The sequence below is a fragment of the Natator depressus genome, chromosome 8 (assembly GCF_965152275.1).
Source record: "Natator depressus isolate rNatDep1 chromosome 8, rNatDep2.hap1, whole genome shotgun sequence".
NCBI classification, from domain to species: Eukaryota; Metazoa; Chordata; order Testudines; family Cheloniidae; genus Natator; species Natator depressus.
In genome coordinates, this window is record NC_134241.1 from 55,784,336 (window position 1) to 55,803,647 (window position 19,312).

At 40.3% G+C, this 19,312-nt stretch overlaps 1 protein-coding gene across 1 annotated transcript in view; it reads left to right on the top strand.

The window, feature by feature from the left end:
* Nucleotides 1–19,312, top strand: part of HMCN1 (hemicentin 1) — a 335,320-nt gene that overhangs the window by 261,338 nt on the left and 54,670 nt on the right. Inside the window, exons 58-71 of the mRNA XM_074961138.1 lie at nt 1,070–1,231; nt 3,216–3,329; nt 3,461–3,663; nt 3,937–4,018; nt 4,121–4,252; nt 4,531–4,680; nt 5,569–5,728; nt 6,891–7,015; nt 8,143–8,326; nt 8,519–8,616; nt 9,107–9,385; nt 10,050–10,246; nt 12,978–13,059; nt 15,586–15,722. Of these exons, the coding sequence (XP_074817239.1) occupies nt 1,070–1,231; nt 3,216–3,329; nt 3,461–3,663; nt 3,937–4,018; nt 4,121–4,252; nt 4,531–4,680; nt 5,569–5,728; nt 6,891–7,015; nt 8,143–8,326; nt 8,519–8,616; nt 9,107–9,385; nt 10,050–10,246; nt 12,978–13,059; nt 15,586–15,722 (2,105 nt within the window). The remainder of the gene's footprint in view (nt 1–1,069; nt 1,232–3,215; nt 3,330–3,460; nt 3,664–3,936; nt 4,019–4,120; nt 4,253–4,530; nt 4,681–5,568; nt 5,729–6,890; nt 7,016–8,142; nt 8,327–8,518; nt 8,617–9,106; nt 9,386–10,049; nt 10,247–12,977; nt 13,060–15,585; nt 15,723–19,312) is intronic.

Below are 19,312 nucleotides of genomic sequence, written 5' to 3' on the forward strand. Positions count from 1 at the left end.
TGGAATTCTCCACTTACACTAGTGGTAGAATTTTATACTCACATTGGACAAATGTATTGACCACACAGGACCCACATATTTAAATTTTAAAACTATAAGCCAGATTCACTAGTTGACTCTGGTTGCTGTATGCCTCTTCCGTGTCACAAAACAGCCATAAACCTGACTTAATAACCACTGCTTTGTGTCACTGAAATGACACAAAACATCTGGAGCATAATTGGCGGATATGACCCAGAACATTTGATCACATCCTTTTGTCGTGTTCTAAGATCAAGAATCTGTATTCCCTGCAATGGCTATACCACCCAAAAGAAAGCCAGTAACTCTCTCCTGCATTTCTTTCAGAGTTGTTGGTATCAGCTCTGCAGAAGAAACATGGAATCCTGAATTCAGATCTCAATGAGAGGAATATATTTACAAATATTTTGTTTTAAAGTGCAAATGCAGAGTAGGACCAAATTTTGAACTATTTTGTCTTTAAATTAATTTGTGATTGGGAAGGCCCCCCCCCACACATAGCAGTATTTTAAACTGCACAGCTGACCAGTTATAAATCAGACCTGTCTGGACATGAAAGGAGGGAAAAAACCCTATTCTGAAGGAATCTTTTTGGGGTTTCTCAGTAATGAAAAAGAAAATATTGCAGAAAGAACAGGAATAAAAATACAAAATCAGCAAAAAGATGTATAGTTCTCCTGTTCACCCTGACAAGGTAAACTCCAACTTAGTCAGCTTTATATTACAGAGCAAATGTCCTGAGAAATGATTTGCTTTAAAATTCCTGAATCTGGAATTACTCACTTCCCATACAGGGAACAAACTGTGGGTACATTGATAAGGCTTTAGTGAATTGTAGAAAAGGGGATGAGAGCAGGATTGGCTTTAATCACAGTATTTCCAGATACTTGCAGAAAGCTGAGGATCAGTGCATGGGATGTGAGAGATGTTTTTAACTCAGCCATTTGACAGCACTCAGCAACTCAGCTTTGTTTTAGTATTTGAGAGTCTTTGGGAGGATTGTTTGCTGACACTGCGGTATGTTCTATTACTGTATTTCTTTCTGCAGTTCCTCCGAGTGTTGTTGGTACTAATTTTGAGAATTTGACTGTGGTGGTGAATAATTTCATCTCCTTGACCTGCGAGGTCACTGGCTTCCCACCTCCCGATCTCAGCTGGCTCAAGAATGGAAAACCTATCAGCTTGAATACTAACGCTCTCATTGTGCCTGGTGAGGAATAGCTGCTGTTTCTGTAAATTCTGGGGTCTCATCCTTTCCTTTTCCATAGATAAATATGACAGCAAAATGTATGGAGCCAAACTTACTCCGGGTGTAGCTCCATTAAGTGGAGTTATACAAGTAATAAATCTGGCCTCCTACAGTTAAAATATTTTAGAATCTCTCTCTTTTGATTTTGAATGGGGTCACTATTAAAAGAAACACTCAGACTGGAAGGATTGGAACAAACAACTGTTTGTGTTGGTGTGGATCAGACTGTTGGACAGCTCATATAGCACAGACTGTTTCAAAGGAATGATGATTGATTGAGGCAGTCACTTTATCAACTAAGGATCCAATCCAAATCCCATTTGTCTACATGGCAAAAAAACAACCACCCTATCACTTACTTCAATGGGAACTGGCCCCTCAACTCAACCCTTAAGAACCTTGGTAATTCCCAGGGGGAATTCATTATTTCCTAAGGGTTTCTAGGCCAAAGGTACTGCAGGGACCTTAGACAATAAGGGCTGGGAGCATCTATTTGGGAGTAAGTGGAGTAGGAATTGTCACAATTCCAGGGTAACTGCACCTGTATTCCCCCTCTGTGGTCCACCAAGGGCACCCGCTTTACGCTTCTGGCTCCCACTTGTAACCTCTCTTGGGAAGAGACCCATGTCTCACTCCCTCCTGACTGGGGAATTTAAGGCTGCACAGCTCCTTGCCTTATGCTGTGATATCCCCAGCAAGCCAGACTGCTTAAAAGGACAGTACCTCTCTGAGGGCTATGACCAGTGTATTGCCTATAGCTATAAGTTACCAAACAACTTCTTTAAGCAAGCATGCTTTTTCTTAAAGTAAAAGCATTACAGAGAAAAATATTAAAACATTAAAATACCCTGCATGCATGCTAAAAAGCTTATGAGAGGTTACCCTCAACTCCAGCTTAGGGCTCTGATGGTTACACATTCATCTCTCTTTGATCTGGAACCCAAACCAAGCTTGGGCAGGTCAGCCATCTCTTTATACAGCTTGGGCCTTTGACCTTGATTTTCTGTAACTGGTAACCAGCAGACAATGACCCTCTCCTGAGGGTGTAGCTTCAAAAGATTGTGTTTTTGCATAACTGGAGTTGGGGAATTTTGCATTAACTTTTCCCTAGCCAAAAGTCCATACATGTCTGGCACATTTTCTGTAGTCTTTTGAACTCCCAGGTCTCTCATCTGTCACATTTCCCCCCTCGAAAGTTTACATGCAATCCTGACCCACAATAATACATAAGCTTAATACAGTAAGGGTTTTCAAGGATATTACAGGAAGTTGCCCTATTTGTCACAGGAATCATGTCAGGAAACCACCCTGACCTACACCCAACCCTCCTCTTTTGATGCTGAAAACTAGAGATCCTAATGCAACCCAGTTCCCTGCTATGGGTTCCAACTTGACATGCTGGAGATGGATTGGCTGGGGTGGATGTTTGTAGGTGTATGGGAAATAACTGACATGTAATTTACTTACTGGCAGTTGGGATGCAGGCCTGTGGCCTATGGGCAGATACCTGGACAAAACTAGTCCACAAACGGGAGAAGTCATGTTAGACCAGTAAAGGAAGGAGGGGCTTGTGGAGGAGCTAAGTGGAAAGGCCATGATTGTGTTAGGAGGGAGGAAGTAGCTGTGAACGAAAAGAGGGTGAAGAAGAGTATTAATGGGCCAAATTCTCTGATGACAGCTCCATTGACTTCAGTGGTGTTTCACCCATTTACACCAGTCGAGAATTGCACCCAATAATTGTAATTCACTAAGGACATTTCTTTAAGTGTTAGGCAGCGCTAGTCAGCAAGAGCGGTGGTGCTCTTTAGAATCTTATGCTAATCTAGTGCCTAAATTGCAGTTCATAGAAAACGTCATTGCAAAATTTCATTTGAGATTAATACAATAACTATAGAATAAATCTAGAAGTCATTTTAGCTAACTTTCTCTCTTTGGATCACTTTAGGTGGTCGGACTCTGCAAATTTCTCGAGCCAGACTCTCAGATGGTGGTGAATACATTTGTATAGCCAGAAACCAAGCTGGAGAAAGCAAGAAAAAGAGTTTCCTTACTGTTTATGGTTTGTTTTTCACTATCATATTAAATAATATTTATTACTACGAAATGAGGACATCTTCCATTTTTCCTTAGGTTGATTCCCCGCCCCCCACAGAACAAGGAAGAAAATAATTCTTTTAACTTTTTCTCCAGTCCCCCCGAATATTAAAGACCACAGTGGAGCATCTCTTGTAGTGGTGACTGTGAGAGTGGGAATCCCAGTGACCTTAGAGTGTGAGTCCAATGCAGTCCCACCACCTGTTATCACATGGTACAAGAATGGACGCATGATCACAGAGTCTGCAAACATAAAGATGCTAGCAGATGGACAAATGCTACAAATCAAGAGTGCTGAGGTATACTAAATTAATTTAATGCACTCCTTGTCACGATTGTTGACCAGTTATTTTTGCTCTTTATAGGTCTGACCCAATGACCATTGAAGTCAGTGGGAGTCTTCCCATTAAATTCAATGGGCTTTGAATCAAGTTCTGATTACAAATGGCAGAGCCTTTTTAAAGTCTAACTATAACAGAGCCCATGGCCACTAGTGAATTCTAGTGTTAAAAAGTCTACTGTTATCTTCAGGAAAATTGATCCAGTACATAAAAATTCTTTTTCCATTTTAGGTGTCTGACACTGGCCAGTATGTGTGTAAAGCCATAAACATTGCAGGGCGAGATGATAAAAATTTCCATCTTAATGTTTATGGTGAGCATATACCACGTTATCTAAAGTAGAATTGAACCAAAGTCAGTTTACTGAGGAATTTGGTGACTACGTTATTTATGCAGCTGCTGTTCTGTTTAATAGTGCCACCAAGTATAGAAGGCCCTGAACAAGACTGGATCAATGAAACAATCAGTAACCCTGTCACCTTTGCATGTGATGCTACTGGAATTCCTCCACCAACACTAATATGGCTAAAGAATGGGAAGCATCTAGGTAATGTTTTTCCTTCCTGGTTTCACTCTCCTCCCTCCCCCCCTCCCCATTTTCTTTCCTATAATAGATCATAGTGTGTCTTTCCTGTGCTGTTTTGAGGGTCATATTCTCTTGTTTCTCCTCCCTCTTTCCCCATATTAACTACCCCTTATATGAACTAGAGCGGGATGAAATCTTTTAAAATTTTTGATATGTTGATGAATTTTTTTCACAAAACGTGTTTGCTGTTTCTGACTAGTTCTAATACTAATCAACTCTTTCTTTCTGTGTGTTTTCAGAAAACTCTGACTCACTTGAAATACATATTTTGTCTGGAGGAAGCAAGCTGCAGATTGCTCGCTCTCAGCATTCAGATAGTGGAAACTACACTTGCATTGCCTCAAATGTAGAAGGAAAAGCACAGAAGAGTTACATCCTTTCCATTCAAGGTACAGTATGTATGTGCACTATACAGAATCATACTGGCTCCTTACACTGGCATAAAACTGGTATTAACGGAGTGGAGAATCAGTACCATTATTTCTATCAGGCAACTAATAGCAAAAAATAAGGATAACAAAACCTTGCTACAATGTCATTCAGAAATTGGTATGCAAAAGAATATTCTCTGCATCTGATTATACTGCAGTTTGAAAATAATAGGTTTATTTGCTATATTGCATTGTGTTTCCATATGGTTGTTGCTGATCACAGCAACTGGCTCCATCACACTGGACACTCATGCTACACGAATCAAAATATGAGTAGAACATTGTGGAGCCCGAAAGAATTTCAGGAGCAATGGTATGCTATGGCTCTTTTGCCAGGTGATGTTTGATGCCAAAAGGAGGTTATAAAGGAAAACTGTGACACATGATCTTTATGAAAAAAAAAATCAGTGGAGTAACGGAATAACGGTTAGGACTGAGTAATGTGTCACTCTGTCACCAGGGATGCTAAGCATTTGAACATGTGCTTAACTTTCAGTGTGTGAGTAATCCTGTGAACTTCATTGGAGGTACTCACATGTTCAGAGTTAAGTATGTGCTTAAGTGTTTGCTGCATCAGGGTATCCAATAGATTTTATTTGCATTGCTATAATACATGCTAAAGGTAGCATTATCTATTATCAATCTGCTGAACATGAACAGGTTACTGTACACACTGGAAGGATTATGAAGTTGATTTTTCTAGTCATCTTTGTAAACATCCCAACAGGAGGAATATACACATACCCTGTTAATTTGATCTAATCGGAGAAACTCCATTGAAATAATGGAGTTACTCCTGGTTTACCCCAGTTTAACTGGTTAGAATTTGACCCCCTCTCCCAAAAGTTCCTCCAAATATCGTTGGATCTGAAATGCCAAGTGAAGTCAGCGTCCTCCTTGGGGAAAGTATCCAGCTTGTCTGCAATGCCAAAGGAATTCCCAGACCTGCTATTCAGTGGCTTAAAGATGGAAACCCAGTTACCAGCAATGATTCACAAAGAATAAGGCAAGTAAAAATAAAACCCTGTGTTCTCTCAGTCTATAACCTCCTCAAGGCATAGGCAGAAGAATTATAAAACTATGAGCCTGAACAATCTTACTTTAGTAAGTGACATTGATCTTTTCTGTCCTTAATTTCTATAATTCTAAGATATTTTGTTAATTTTATGTAGATTTGTTGCTTATCTGTTTTGTTTTACATGATACATCTAGCTAACCAAATAGTGTTACAGATGTTGTTTACCCTCTCTTCTGCCTACTTCACTATACACAAGGTAGATCTAATACATACATGGTTTGTGAGACACGTACCAGACCCTTAGGACAAGCTGTTTGGTGCTGATACAGTTCAGGATATAGGGAGGCACAAATGTTGCTTGTAAGCCATCTTTATGTCTTTGCAATTGTGGGGATATCAGGTCCAATCCAGAGGCACAACTTAGAGTACCCCCAATGGCCTATACAACTAGATACACAAATCTGGGAAAGTGACATGATATCTTACCCAAAGTTTGTATTTTTATTTTTACATTTTTATTTTTATTTTATTTTGATTTAGTTGGGGTTGGTCCTGCGTTGAACAGGGGGTTGGACTAGATGACTCCTGAGATCTCTTCCAACTCTCATATGCTATGATTCTGTCTTTTAAGTATTTCAGAGATTGGCACATAATATCCCTAAGGTTCTCATTTAAATAGTTGTTCCTATCAGATGAGGTTTGAGGTGGGAGCTGTATGTAAAAATACTCTGAGAATGATGGACACATTTTGACTGCAATTAGGATGGAACTGAATCCAAATGGAAGATAAAACAGCTCAATCCTTAAATCAGAATTTTATGAAATAAGTTCATAAAAATAGATTTAAAAACAAATTTCTCTGGGAGCTAAAATTTTGAACAGAGTAATAGATTTATAACTGAATTTCCATTTATAACTGAAATTCCATGAATTTCAGAGTAGCAGCCGAATGTATCCGATGAAGTGAGCTGTAGCTCACGAAAGCTTAAGCTCAAATAAATTTCTTAGTCTCTAAAGTGCCACAAGTACTAAATTTCCATAGAAAGTGTGTGGGGAAGTAACTTGATTGAAATGTACACACTAGCTGTTCATTTACTTGTTCTTACAACCTGGCAAACAAACTCATTGTATTCTATGATCTTTTTTATAGAGTGACTCCAGATGGCAGCACCTTAAACATTTTCGGAGTGCTCACATCTGATATGGGAAAATACACTTGTGTGGCTACTAATCCTGCAGGAGAAGAAGATCGAATTTTCAACTTGAATGTATATGGTGAGTTTTTAAATGTGACAAACTGAAGTCTGACCTATTATCCTGACTTTGTTACCACTCACATGATAGGGCCAAGAAGTGACTGCCTATGTAATCTTATGTATCTATATTCATGTGTAGTTTATTGATGTAGATATCATAGTGTGTTCAACATAACATACTGCAGAGGACCAAAATGATTGAAACCATTGCTGAATAATAAATTTTGGGATAAACAGAAATCAATTCCTATGGTATATTCCATGACAAAACAAATCCACCCAAAATGCCTTTTTTTTTTTTTTTTTGGGTGGAGAAAGACACTGTATGGGCCTAATTCAACACTTCATTACTCCAGTTTTACACCATCTTAGTTCTGTTGATCTGAGTCAAATTATGCCCTCTTAAAATTAGAGTAATGCAGAAGTGAAACAGGTTTTAAACTTTGTTTTACTCGGGATTTAAATTAATCCAAACAATAATCTGAAATAATTTTGTACCAGATCCTCCTGATTTAACGTCACAATTTAGGACAGTAAGACTAATCGTCCTCTGCCTAGCACAGTGTGTAGCCATTTACACCTGTAAAAATGGGTGTCAGGGCTACCAGTTGTGTGAGTGAACAGAGAATTCTACCTTTGGGAGTATTTTACACTCATTTGGCACAGGAGTGAATGACTACCCCAGGAGCAGGACTGGGAAGAATCAGGCCCAACAGGACTATTTGTGTGGATAGAGCCAACGGGTACAGTCCTTCATAACGAATAAAAACCTCTTAGTGGGAAAATGTGGCACCATGTACCTGTGGGGACAAATGTGATCAATTATAGTGAAGTCTGTAAGCAATTTCTGTTAATCTAATCAAGTAAACATTATTATGTGCACTTGATTTTTTAAAATGTAAATGTTTCTGTAAGTTAGTTGTGACCCACAGTTACTAATATCAGAAGGTCTGTTGGCTGCAAAGTTTGGACACGCTGTTCTTGCTGAATCCTGTGGGAATGTTTCATGTGAGATTCTTTTTTTGGTTAGAATAGCAATATCTGTAACATCTTGCAGTTCAGGATAAGGTGAGCTATGATTAGAACAGGAATAATTTTGAACAGCCAATTTTAACACCCCTCTTATTCACCTGCTATGTAATTTAGTTCCGCCAGCAATAGCTAATAATAAAGATGAAGCAGAGAAGCTAACTGCCATACAGGATGCCTCCATAAACATTGAATGTACTGCTGTTGGCACCCCACCACCACAAATAAACTGGCTTAAGAATGGACTTCCTCTCTCTATCTCATCCCAGATTAGGTTGTTGTCAGCTGGACAGATTCTCAGGTGAGTTTTCAGTTATTTAAGGTATCTAAGCTAAATTCTGCCCTCAGTTAACCCTAATGCAACTCTGCTGAAATTGGTGCAGGCCAGGGTAGAATTTGGCCCTCTGCAATCATACTCTGTCATAGTCAAAGTGGAGCAATACATTCCATGTGGTAGCTGTGGGTAAGATAACTGCAGCTGTGTTCTTTTCAGAATTGTGAGAGCTCAGGTGTCTGATGTTGGTGTGTACACTTGTGTGGCATCTAACAGAGCTGGAGTGGACAATAAACACTATAATCTTCAAGTTTATGGTAAGTTTCTTTATGATATTAAGTGAAAGAAGTTGCATTATGTAGTTAATTTTCTAAGTATAACAGTAGAAGGGTAGAAATCTTCCCCTGATTGAAACTATCTGGATAATTGAGAACATTGAGATTTTGCCTCTCAGAGGACGAATTCTATTTATTTTCTTACCACCACAAGATTGAAGACTTTACTAAGTACATATTTGGCAGATGCTTTATATGGAAACTTTAAATTTTGCTAACATTTTTGTAAGGTAAGAGGAGTTGAACTTTAAACCCTCTTTACTTTTTTTAGCTCAGATAATGTGTTGTAGATTTTTCTTCATTGAATAAATGTGGTGCATTATTTCTACTTGAATTGTAACACACACACACACACACACACACCACAAGTGTAAGAAACCTAGAAAATTTAATTGCTTAACAGGGCATTTATTTTATATTAAGAATTAGTGTTTGAGGGTATTCCATAATTATCATATCTTTTTCTCTGCAGTACCACCAAGCATGGACAAAGCAGGAGAAACAGAGGAAGTGACTATAGTAAAAGGCAATCCAACTTCTATGATGTGCTTTACTGATGGCACCCCCATCCCCAATATGTTATGGCTTAAAAATGGACAATCCCTAAATCTTGGAACCCATCTGACTATAAGTAATCAAGGAATGGTCCTTCACATTTCAACGACGGAGACTGATGACACAGGCAGATTTACCTGTATAGCATCCAATGAAGCAGGGGAAGTCAGCAAGCACTTTACCCTGAAAGTGTTGGGTAAGTGTTAATTTTACACTCAGACAAGATGCAAAAGTATGCCTAAAATAGAGACAATCATTTAAAAGTCTTTAGAAATTTAGAACATTTTCAGGAAGTAGTGCTCATGAGATAGTAGGATTAAAGGGATGGAATTTACCTTTGAGAGGACATGGTGAAAATTTGTATGTTGGTATTTGAGATTTACAGGTAACAGCAACATGCTAAATATAAATCAGCATATTGATGTACAGAATAATTTGCTTTAACTGGGTAACTTTGGTGTAACAGAAATTAAATTCAATGGGCTAGATAATCAGCTGGTGTAAACTGGCATAGCTTGACGAGGTTATACTGATTTACAGCAACTGAAGATCTAATACAAATTCTCTTGTACTGTATTGTGTATTCTACCCAAGGATATGAAAACACTTTACACATACTAATTTAGTCTCACAACACCCATCTTACAGAGGAAAATATGATTATACTTCGCTTATGTTGCTAACCTGAGGCGAAGAGAACTCATGTGAGTTGATCTATGTCACACAGGGAGTCGGTGACTGAGAGGAATAAAATACATCAATCTGGAATCTACCACTCTAACCATTTGGTTGCCCATCATGTTTTATAAATCTGAATTTTTATGTTAGTAAAGAACATGAATTGTCTTTCCTTCCTGCAGAGCCCCCTCATATCAATGGATCTGATAAACCAGAAGAGATATCTGTGGTTGTTAACCACCTACTGGAGCTTTTTTGTATGTCTATTGGCATCCCAGCCCCCAAAATCACATGGATGAAGGATGGGCGCCCACTCCCACAGAATGACAATGTTCACGTCCTGAGAGGAGGAGAGGTCCTTCGAATAGCCAGTGCTCAGGTGAGTGACACATGTAACTGAAGCTTGGCTTTGCAAACCCTGGGCTGGCTTGCAGAGCTGGGCTGATCCCCAGTTTCATGGCACACTGTGTCTGCAGTCTGATTTCAGGCAGGTTTGTGCTCAGGTGTGCCTCCACTGCCACCACCAATGCTACCGTAGCTACTCTGCTGTTTATCCCTGCACTAGCTTGATGAGAGCTCGCATGAGCATGTCTACACAAACAGGGAATTAACACCCCTCATTTGTAGACATAGCTGTGGTCTTTAAACTATACGCCAGCATAATGCTAAGAGACGCTGTACCATCCCTCTATTGGTGTAAAGCCAAGGTCCTGACAACTTGTGGCGATTAATGAACCTGCAACACGGAGGAGGAGAGTTTTCCACGGAGTAGGAGAGTTAATCAGTTTGACTGGCCAAATTCTAAACTGGATAATGACCTTCTGCCTATGCAAAATTGCCCCTGCACTTGCAGCTGGACAAGATATTTTTCACTTTCTACCTCGTCATTTTGAACCGTGACCCAGCTGCAGGTGCACTGATACCATAGGTAACACTGTGATTTGGCACTTCCCTCTTCTTGCCCCAGCTACTCTCGAACGCATTCCAGAATCCTTTGAACTGCCTTCAGTGGAGCTTCCTGAGACAGCAGGGCAGACAGCACAGGGGACTCTGATGTGTATCTTCCCCTTCTGTCTTAATTTCTGTATCTACCCTGCTGCCTCTCTGTTTTTCTCCTCTTTTCCCTACCTTTTGGCTCTTCTGTCTATTTTTTTGTCTTTCTTCTACTGACTGTGATCCCTTCCCTATTGTTTTACACATGGATGGACCACAGAGGCAAGCTAACTAGGATTTACAACCATTTGTATAGGGACTAGGAAAGGAAGTGGTCTGAGAAATTAATAAAGACCATACAAGAAAAATTTAAAATCAACTCAGACAATTTAAACTGAGACTTAAAAAAAACCCTAGAAAACTAAAACCACATACCCTAATCCAGGGGTGGTCAGCCTGAGAAGGAGCCAGAATTTACCCGTGTACATTGCCAAAGAGCCAATATGTCAGCAGGCCCCCATCAGCTCCTCCCTCCACCCCCCCCCCCCACTCCCAGCATCTCCCACCCACCAGCAGCCCTCCCCAAACCCCCTGACATAGGCGCCGACTCCGTGGGTGCTCCAGGGCTGGAGCGGGTGCTCCGCACCCACCGGCAGCCAAGCTCCCCCTTCCTCGCCTCCTTCTCCCCCCGCACAAGCACGCCGCGTCCCCACTCCTCTCCCTCCCTCCCAGCGCTTTCCACCCCCCCCGCCACCTAAGAGCTGTTTGGCAGCACTTTGGACTTTCCAGGAGGGAGGGCGAGGAGCGGGGATGCAGAGCGCTCAGGGGAGGAGACGGAGAAGAGGCAGGGCAGGGACAGGGACTTGGGGGAAGGGGGTAGAATGGGGGCGGGGGTGGGAAAAGGGAAAAGGCGGGGTGGGGTGGGGACTTTGGGGAAGGAGTGGAATGGGGGTGGGGTGAGGGCAGTGCAAGGGCGGGAAGAGGTGGTGCAGAGCTGGGGCCAGGGGCGGGGGTCGAGCACCAACCAGGCAGAGAGGAAGTTGGCCCCTATGCTTCCCGATCAGCTGATTCGTGGCATGCAGGAGGCTCTGGGGGGGGGTGGTGGTGGTGAGGGCACGGCAGGCTCAGGGGAGGGGGCAGGAAGGGGTGGAGTGGGGGCAGGGCCTGTGGCATAGCCAGGGATTGAGCAGTGAGCACCCCCCAGAGCATTGGAAAGTTGGTGCCTGTAGCTCCAGCCCTGGAGTTAGTACCTATACAAGGAGCCGCATATTAACTTCTGAAGAGCCGCATGTGGCTCCGGAGCCACAGGTTGGCCACCCCTGTCCTAATTACTCTGAAGACAGCTGGACTTCAACTTTGTAGTTCATCATGGGAGGACTAATTTTTTGTTCTTGCTCATATGATAAACCCCTTATCTCCCCCCCAAGACTTTACACAGAGCGATTTATGAGGAGCAGAAGATATAAAGATGTTAGTAAATATTTGAGACCTCAAATAATTCTCAGGAGCAGAAGGATACATTTTACAAGACTACCTATGTAAAAGCCAGATTGTGAGAGGTAATTGCATTGCTGTGCAGGAGCAGAGAGAGGGGAGAGCCAAAAACCTTCTAGGCAGGCAAAGGGCCTCTTCATAATAGCAGTCTATGTGCTCCCATGCTCTGGAAAGCATAGGCACTGTTAGTGCTACCTTCTCTCAGGGAGCAAGATGCCAAGAACAGTTTGGAGATGGAGGGGAAATGGGAAATGGGACTCCACCTCCTCCCCTCCATCCCATCCCATCCTGGCCCATTATATGGGCTGATGCATTCAGAGAACAATCTATTCCATCCTAATGGATTGTTCATTGCAGAGAGCCAGACCAGAAGAGAATGTATCTGCTCAAGGCACATTAGCCCTGGTGCTTTTTTCCTGGGATGCTGCAGATGCACACCACTTCTACAAAGGGTTTGACCTGATGGCCACAATCTACTCCAAATAAAATAGACAAGCTTTCAAATATTTCTGGTTGCTTACTCTCCCAGGAATCGTTAGTCTAGTTTCTTCTGTTTCCCTTGTGTTTTTTAATCGATATCTGCTATCAAAGCCAACTGCGAACATCACTACTACTTTTGCTGTTTTAATTGAATTGGTCCCATATTCTGAAGTTTCTACTAAAGTTATCTGGGTGTCCTTTAGGTGGAAGACACAGGAAGATATACGTGTTTCGCATCTAGTCCTGCAGGAGATGACGATAAAGAATATCTAGTAAGAGTGCATGGTAAGCTTCATTTGGAAACAGTTAAAGCATTCTTTAATACTATAAGCCTAATACTGCATTATCGACTACTTTTAAAAGCTAGAAAAAGTTATCAAATGAATAATGCCTGACAAAGAAAAAACTCTTTGACTACCATTTTCAGTGATCTTATCTGGTTTTGGACTGCATCTGTCATCTCCTTTCTGGAACAGAAGATCCAAGGACTCGGTCCTAAGTAAGGACCTCTGTAACAAAGCAGATCTTTTTTAGAGGAAGTGGAGTTGTCAGTACCCTTTAAGGTGCTTTAGTTATTAGTCCTTCCCTTTTACAAATTAACTATACTTAAATTAAAAAAGGAAAAGGATAAACAAATGAAAGGAAACATTGATATTACAAATTTAGCAGATAAATGTAATAGCATTAATGCAATGTACTTAGACGTCTATAAGGCATTTGACTTGGTACTACATAACATTTTGATTAGGAGACTAAAATGATACAAAATCAATTTAGAACATTAAATGGATTAAGAAATGGCTCATAGGTGCCAAAATGTAACTGTAAATGAAGAATCATTGAGAGGATGTGCTTCTAGTATGGTACTGCAGGGATCAGTTCTTCACCCTATACTATTTAACATTTTGAACAATGACCTGGAAGAAAACAAGAAATCATCACTGATCAAGTTTGCAAAAGCAACAAAGATTAGGGAATAGTAAATAATGAAGAGGAGAGGTCACTGATACAGATCAAACTGGATGCTTGGTAAGTTGGGTGCAAGCAAACAGGATGTGTTTCAGTACTGTAATATGTAGAGTCACGCATCTAAGAACAAAGAACGCAGGCCATACTTACAGGATGGGAGACTCTATCTTGGGAAAAGACTTGGGGATGGATTATGTTGGATAATCAGCTGAATATGAGCTCCCAGTGTGACGCTTTGGCCAAAGGGTGAAATCTTCAGTCGAGTAAAAAAGTTATATTATGTCTCTTTTTTCCACCAGTGTGACCACTCCTGGAATATTATGTCCAGTTCTGATGTTCACACTTCAAGAAGTATTCTGGAAAAACTGAAGAGGCTTCAGAAAAGAGCCATGAGAATAATTAGAGGATGAGAAAGTGTGTTTTATAGCGAAAGACTCAAGGAGTTCAATCTATTTAGCTTATCCAAAAGAAGGTTAAGGGGTGAATTGATCCCAGTGTATAAGTACCTACATGTGGAACAAATATTTGATAATGGGCTCTTCAGTCTAGCAAACAAAACTATAACACAATCCAATGGCTGGATGTTGTAGCTAGGTAAATTCAGACTGGAAATTGGGAGTCAATTTTTAACGGTGAGGATTATTAACCACTGACACAATTTACCAGTGGTTGTGGTGGATTCTCCATCACTGGCAATTTCTAAATCACAATGGGATGTTTTTTCTAGAAGATATGCTCTAGGAATAATTTTGAGGAAGTTCTATGGCCCATGTTATACAGGAGGTCAAACTAGATGATCACAATGGTCCCTTCTGACCTTGAAATCTATAAATCTGTGTACTGACGGTCGGGAAAACAGAAGTGACAATACACTCTCTCAGAAAGAGGATATTAAATCAAGTGCAGTTACTTAATGTTTGTATACAATGTAGCTATACAGAACATGACACAATTATGATGGAACATTGCAAACATAGCTATTTTAAAATAAAACACAAGCAATTATAATGGAAATCAGAGTAACAAAGAAAGTTAGAGGAATTGATGTCCTTTGGCCTTTTTCAATAAGACTGAGAAGGAATAAAAAGGACAGGATATATGTATTTATGTGTGTGTTTATACACACACACACACACACACACACACACACACACACTTACAATATACATTTCATATTATATAAAAAAATAAAATAAATGGCAGCTGAATCAGTATGTCAGATCCTCTAGATCTAGAATAGACCTTAGATCTTGTCAATCTAGTCTCCGAAGAATAAGACAATGCAAAATAATTTCCTCTCTGCCCTAGGGAGAAAACTCAGTGTTATATGACTATATGGTAGCAGAAGTAAGTTCACAAAAGATGTCTCACAGATGAGTCAGCCTTCTGCTTCTTGCAGACTTGCACAATTCCTACATGAATTCTTCCTACGGTGAAGAAGTTTTATCAAATCAAGGTTTTGCTTATCCAGTGAATGACAAATCATATCTGAATCTGTTGATGAAGAGGGTTACAGAGCTTAAGGTATCCTGACTTCATCTGGCTAAGTGCTGGTTTCTTCACAGAGAATGGACTTTCAACTAATTTCTGTCAGTTAGTGGTTTGTGACCTGCGTTTTTAGTAAGTGGGTTATAGCTAGTCAAATGAGGGTGATATATTTTGCAGATAAAAGCCAGACCTGATATTGGCAATGAAAAGCAAAAGCAGTTAATTGTACTGCTGCTCTGCTGGCATATCACAAAACTTTGTTTGAAAATTACACACTGGGATTCTGTCCATAGAAATATTTTAATTAAAGTTCATCTTTGTCATGCTTTTCCTATTCTTTTTTATTTTAAACAGTTCCCCCTAACATTGCTGGCACCAGTGGGCCTCAGGATCTCACTGTGCTGCAGAACAGACAAGTTATATTGGAGTGCAAGTCAGATGCAGTGCCACCTCCTACGATCACATGGCTTAAAGATGGAGACCTTTTACAGGTACATTTGCTATGTTATTTTCACAAATCTGTTGCATCTTTGCACAAAGGGCTTGAACTTAAATTTCTGATTCTACTCACTTGCATCTTCAGCACAGTTGAGTTGTGGTCCCTTGAGGTCAAGAGAAGGTTGTGGAGTAGCCCTGGTCCAAATACAACTTGACTTAAACAAGTACATGAAGACAGTGACCACACGAACTGGCCATCCCGCTGTTATTTGTTCTCTTTTCCTTTAGGGGGATCCCTTGCTCCTCCTGGATCCTTTGAGCAATCCTAGAAGCCTTCGGTATACTCCTGAATGGCTTCGCAGGAAAGGTAGCTGAGAAAGACTACACTATACATTTAACTTTGGGTATATTATGAATCCTCATATTCTAGTAACATTTAGAAAGGAAATACATTTCTTTAAATTGAAGAGAAATAACCAAATAAGTAGCTTACTTTAATCTCTGCTAATCACCACAATTTTGCACCAAATGCACCTATTGACTCAGAATTTAATGCAATGGCAGTAAGGCATCACATCCTTGTTGGTTAAGTCAAAGGAGCAAGAACAGAGTTGTTCAACTGGAGACTTTTCTATTGCTCATCATCCATTGTAGGGCCACGTAGATTTTCAATCACATAGCCCTTTCCCAGTGGACTGCTTGGCCTTGTCTAATGTCATGTTGGGTTTCCTGGAGACTGTGCTGAGCAACCTCAGGTTTTTACTTTATATTGGCCCTTTAATTGTTGAGAAAGAAAAAGGTAAATCCAGGTGAACCATTAGTTTGTTATTCGTGTCTCCCTTAACTTTGGTCCCTTTCCAGACTTCATCCATGACCTCTTGGTTCACTGTGATCCATCTAGGATGATCACAGACATTCTTTGTCTGTGTATGTCTCAAATGTCAGCCCCCCCCCTCCTCCAATGACAGTGGATGATACTTCTACACTAAGTTTGAGTTAGCTCAAAGAACTTGGGCCAGGTAGCCATGCCAGTACTGACCTGAGTGTTTTAACTGGCAAAGACATGACTGCACCAAAAAAGGTTCCAGTACAAATAAGCTGATGCCAGTTCCAGCTTCACTTGTCCAGTTCCAATAAAAGGAAGAAATGTTTGGAACTAGAGACTGCTCATGGGATTCACAGAGTGTTCCACTGTCCTCTGTGTGTGAAAGAAAGTTTCTTTTATTATCTTTAGAGATAAATAAATTATATCCATAAGACTCCTATCTAATATAAATTTAAAGAACAAAATAATATTGGATACTAAATGAGTACTGGATTATGCTTTTGAGGGATAATCTAGTGACAGGAAGGGCACCACTTCAACAGTAGCTCCTGCAGTCACTATATCTGAGATAAGCACAATTCCTTTGGATGCTATTCCTTTGTGGTATGTGGTTGACCACTTAGGTCACCTGGTATTATTTCTACTTCTTACCTGGATGACAAGCTTTTATAAACGGGAGGCTGGAAAGAGGTTGGAAGAAGGCAACATGAATGCTTCTGACGTGTACCTTCCTGGAAAACATTTGCAAAAGTATTTGAGGCTTTTGTTTTCCGTCAACATTTTTATGTTTAAAAGAAAAGAAAAGAAAAAAAATCACTCATACAAGTGTTTGCAGAAAACAAAAATTAAGATGTTTTGTGAATAGTGTTGAAAGATAATCAGTTATTCACATGAACATTTGGGAATTATTTTTTAAGTATTAACCAGCCCTACTATGAGCCCTGGAATTGAGCCCTTCAAGTTAGGGTTGAGGCATATTAATTTGGCAGGATGGTGATGCTTTGACTACCCTGTGCATATTTTGTGGGTCAATAGAGGACTTCAGTCTGCAGAGCTATTTAGAACATCTCAGCTGCACTACATTCACACCATTCTAATAAAAGAACCATGCAGTCCACAAACCTGTGTAAAAAGTTTTACAAACCTGTTTAAAAAAATTGCCATGTGAAGTGCAACTACGAGATTTGGGTTTCCTTTATCCCCCGCTACTCTTTCCATTGTTGAGTATAGCTATGTCAGCATATCTCTCCCATATTTCTGGGGCACAGTTATCTTTTTCTTTTTTTGATCTTGGAAGTCTGACTGGAGACAGATCACTTTTGCCTAATAAGGAAAAATGAGATGTTCAAGTTGTGTACATAATTAGCCAAATTCTTTCCTGACCTCAAGGGAGAACTGTAATCCACTAATATTTAAGAAACAGAGGGAGGTACACCCAGGAGTGGAAAGAGTAATCCTGCTTTACCTTGGGAAAAGTGGACAGTTTCACAATGAGAGAGGGAAGTTTTTGGAAAATACCAATTTTTGGATGGTAGTACTTCAGGATTATTTTAACTGAAAATCATCGTTTTTAGTTACACCATCTTACGAGCTTTTAAATGAAACTTCCTTCCTTCCCTACTAGTTTTGTCTTCTTCCATTGGGCAATCTTCAATCTTCTCTTCTGTTCTGTCTCTAACAGTCAAATCTTAAATCCTGTGTTTGTTTAATGGTATGTTTATGCACCATTATCATCTTTGACAGCAGAACAAGAGGTGTATCTGACATTACTATACTTCTAGGAATGGTTTGATTGGGATACTTGGGTTCACAAGGAATGTAGGATCAGGCCCTAAGAGTATTAACTAATAGATACATTAGAGAGGCTTGTTTCAAAGCCCATTGAAGTCCATGGGAGTCTTTCCATTGACTTAATTGGGCTTTGGATCAGGCCCTAAAAAACAAATGGATTTTGTTTTTTAAAGACAGGACCCAGTGGAGTTTTCATTATCACAAGGATTATAATTTAAGTACAGTTTGGGGACTAACCTATAATTTCTTGCCTTTGTTTTGTCATATATATGGGGTACTATATTTAAAACTACTTAGTAGCAATAACAGTGAATTAATTTCTCTCAGCTGCATTATATGCGTCTAAGGTCATAGCAATTGTGCTGAAATATGTAAGAGGAATAAATAAAAATATACAAAAAATACCAGTTATTACAAATATGAGGTGTTTTAAGTAGCCTCTGCCCAAGGGCTTGGCAATGAGAAGTGGCTTATTTCACTTCTAGGGCCCCAGTGCTGCAATCTGTTCTGCATGGGTGGACCTCTGTGACTATGGGAGGACCTATTGACTTCAGCGGGGCTCTGAACTAGCCTGGAGTCTACCTGCAGAGAAGGAGTTGCAGAACAGGAGGCCTTAAGGTTCATAAACCATAAGAGAAGTTAAACACCACCAAATTTAGTATTAAAAGAACCCATCATGATTTTTAAGCCAGTCTCAGGATGGTGTGGGCCCTGCCTCATGGCTTTGAACACTTGGAGTTGGCAATATTTTAGCACACCAGTACAAATCTTGTCCAGACTGGTAGTGACCAAAAACAATTCACATCTAATGGCTGTTTTGGCTCAATCTGTTCACACTCAGTGCAGTGCCAAACAGACAGGGATCCATACCACCTCTGGCATCCTTGCAGGTAGTCTCAGTGGAGAGGCTAATCTGTTGCATAATGGAAATGATTCCTTTAGGTCAAGGCTGTGGCACATTGAAAGAGCAGTGTGGGAAAGCTTTTATTTCTTCTGTCAGTGATATGCCTGGGTGTGGATAAAGAA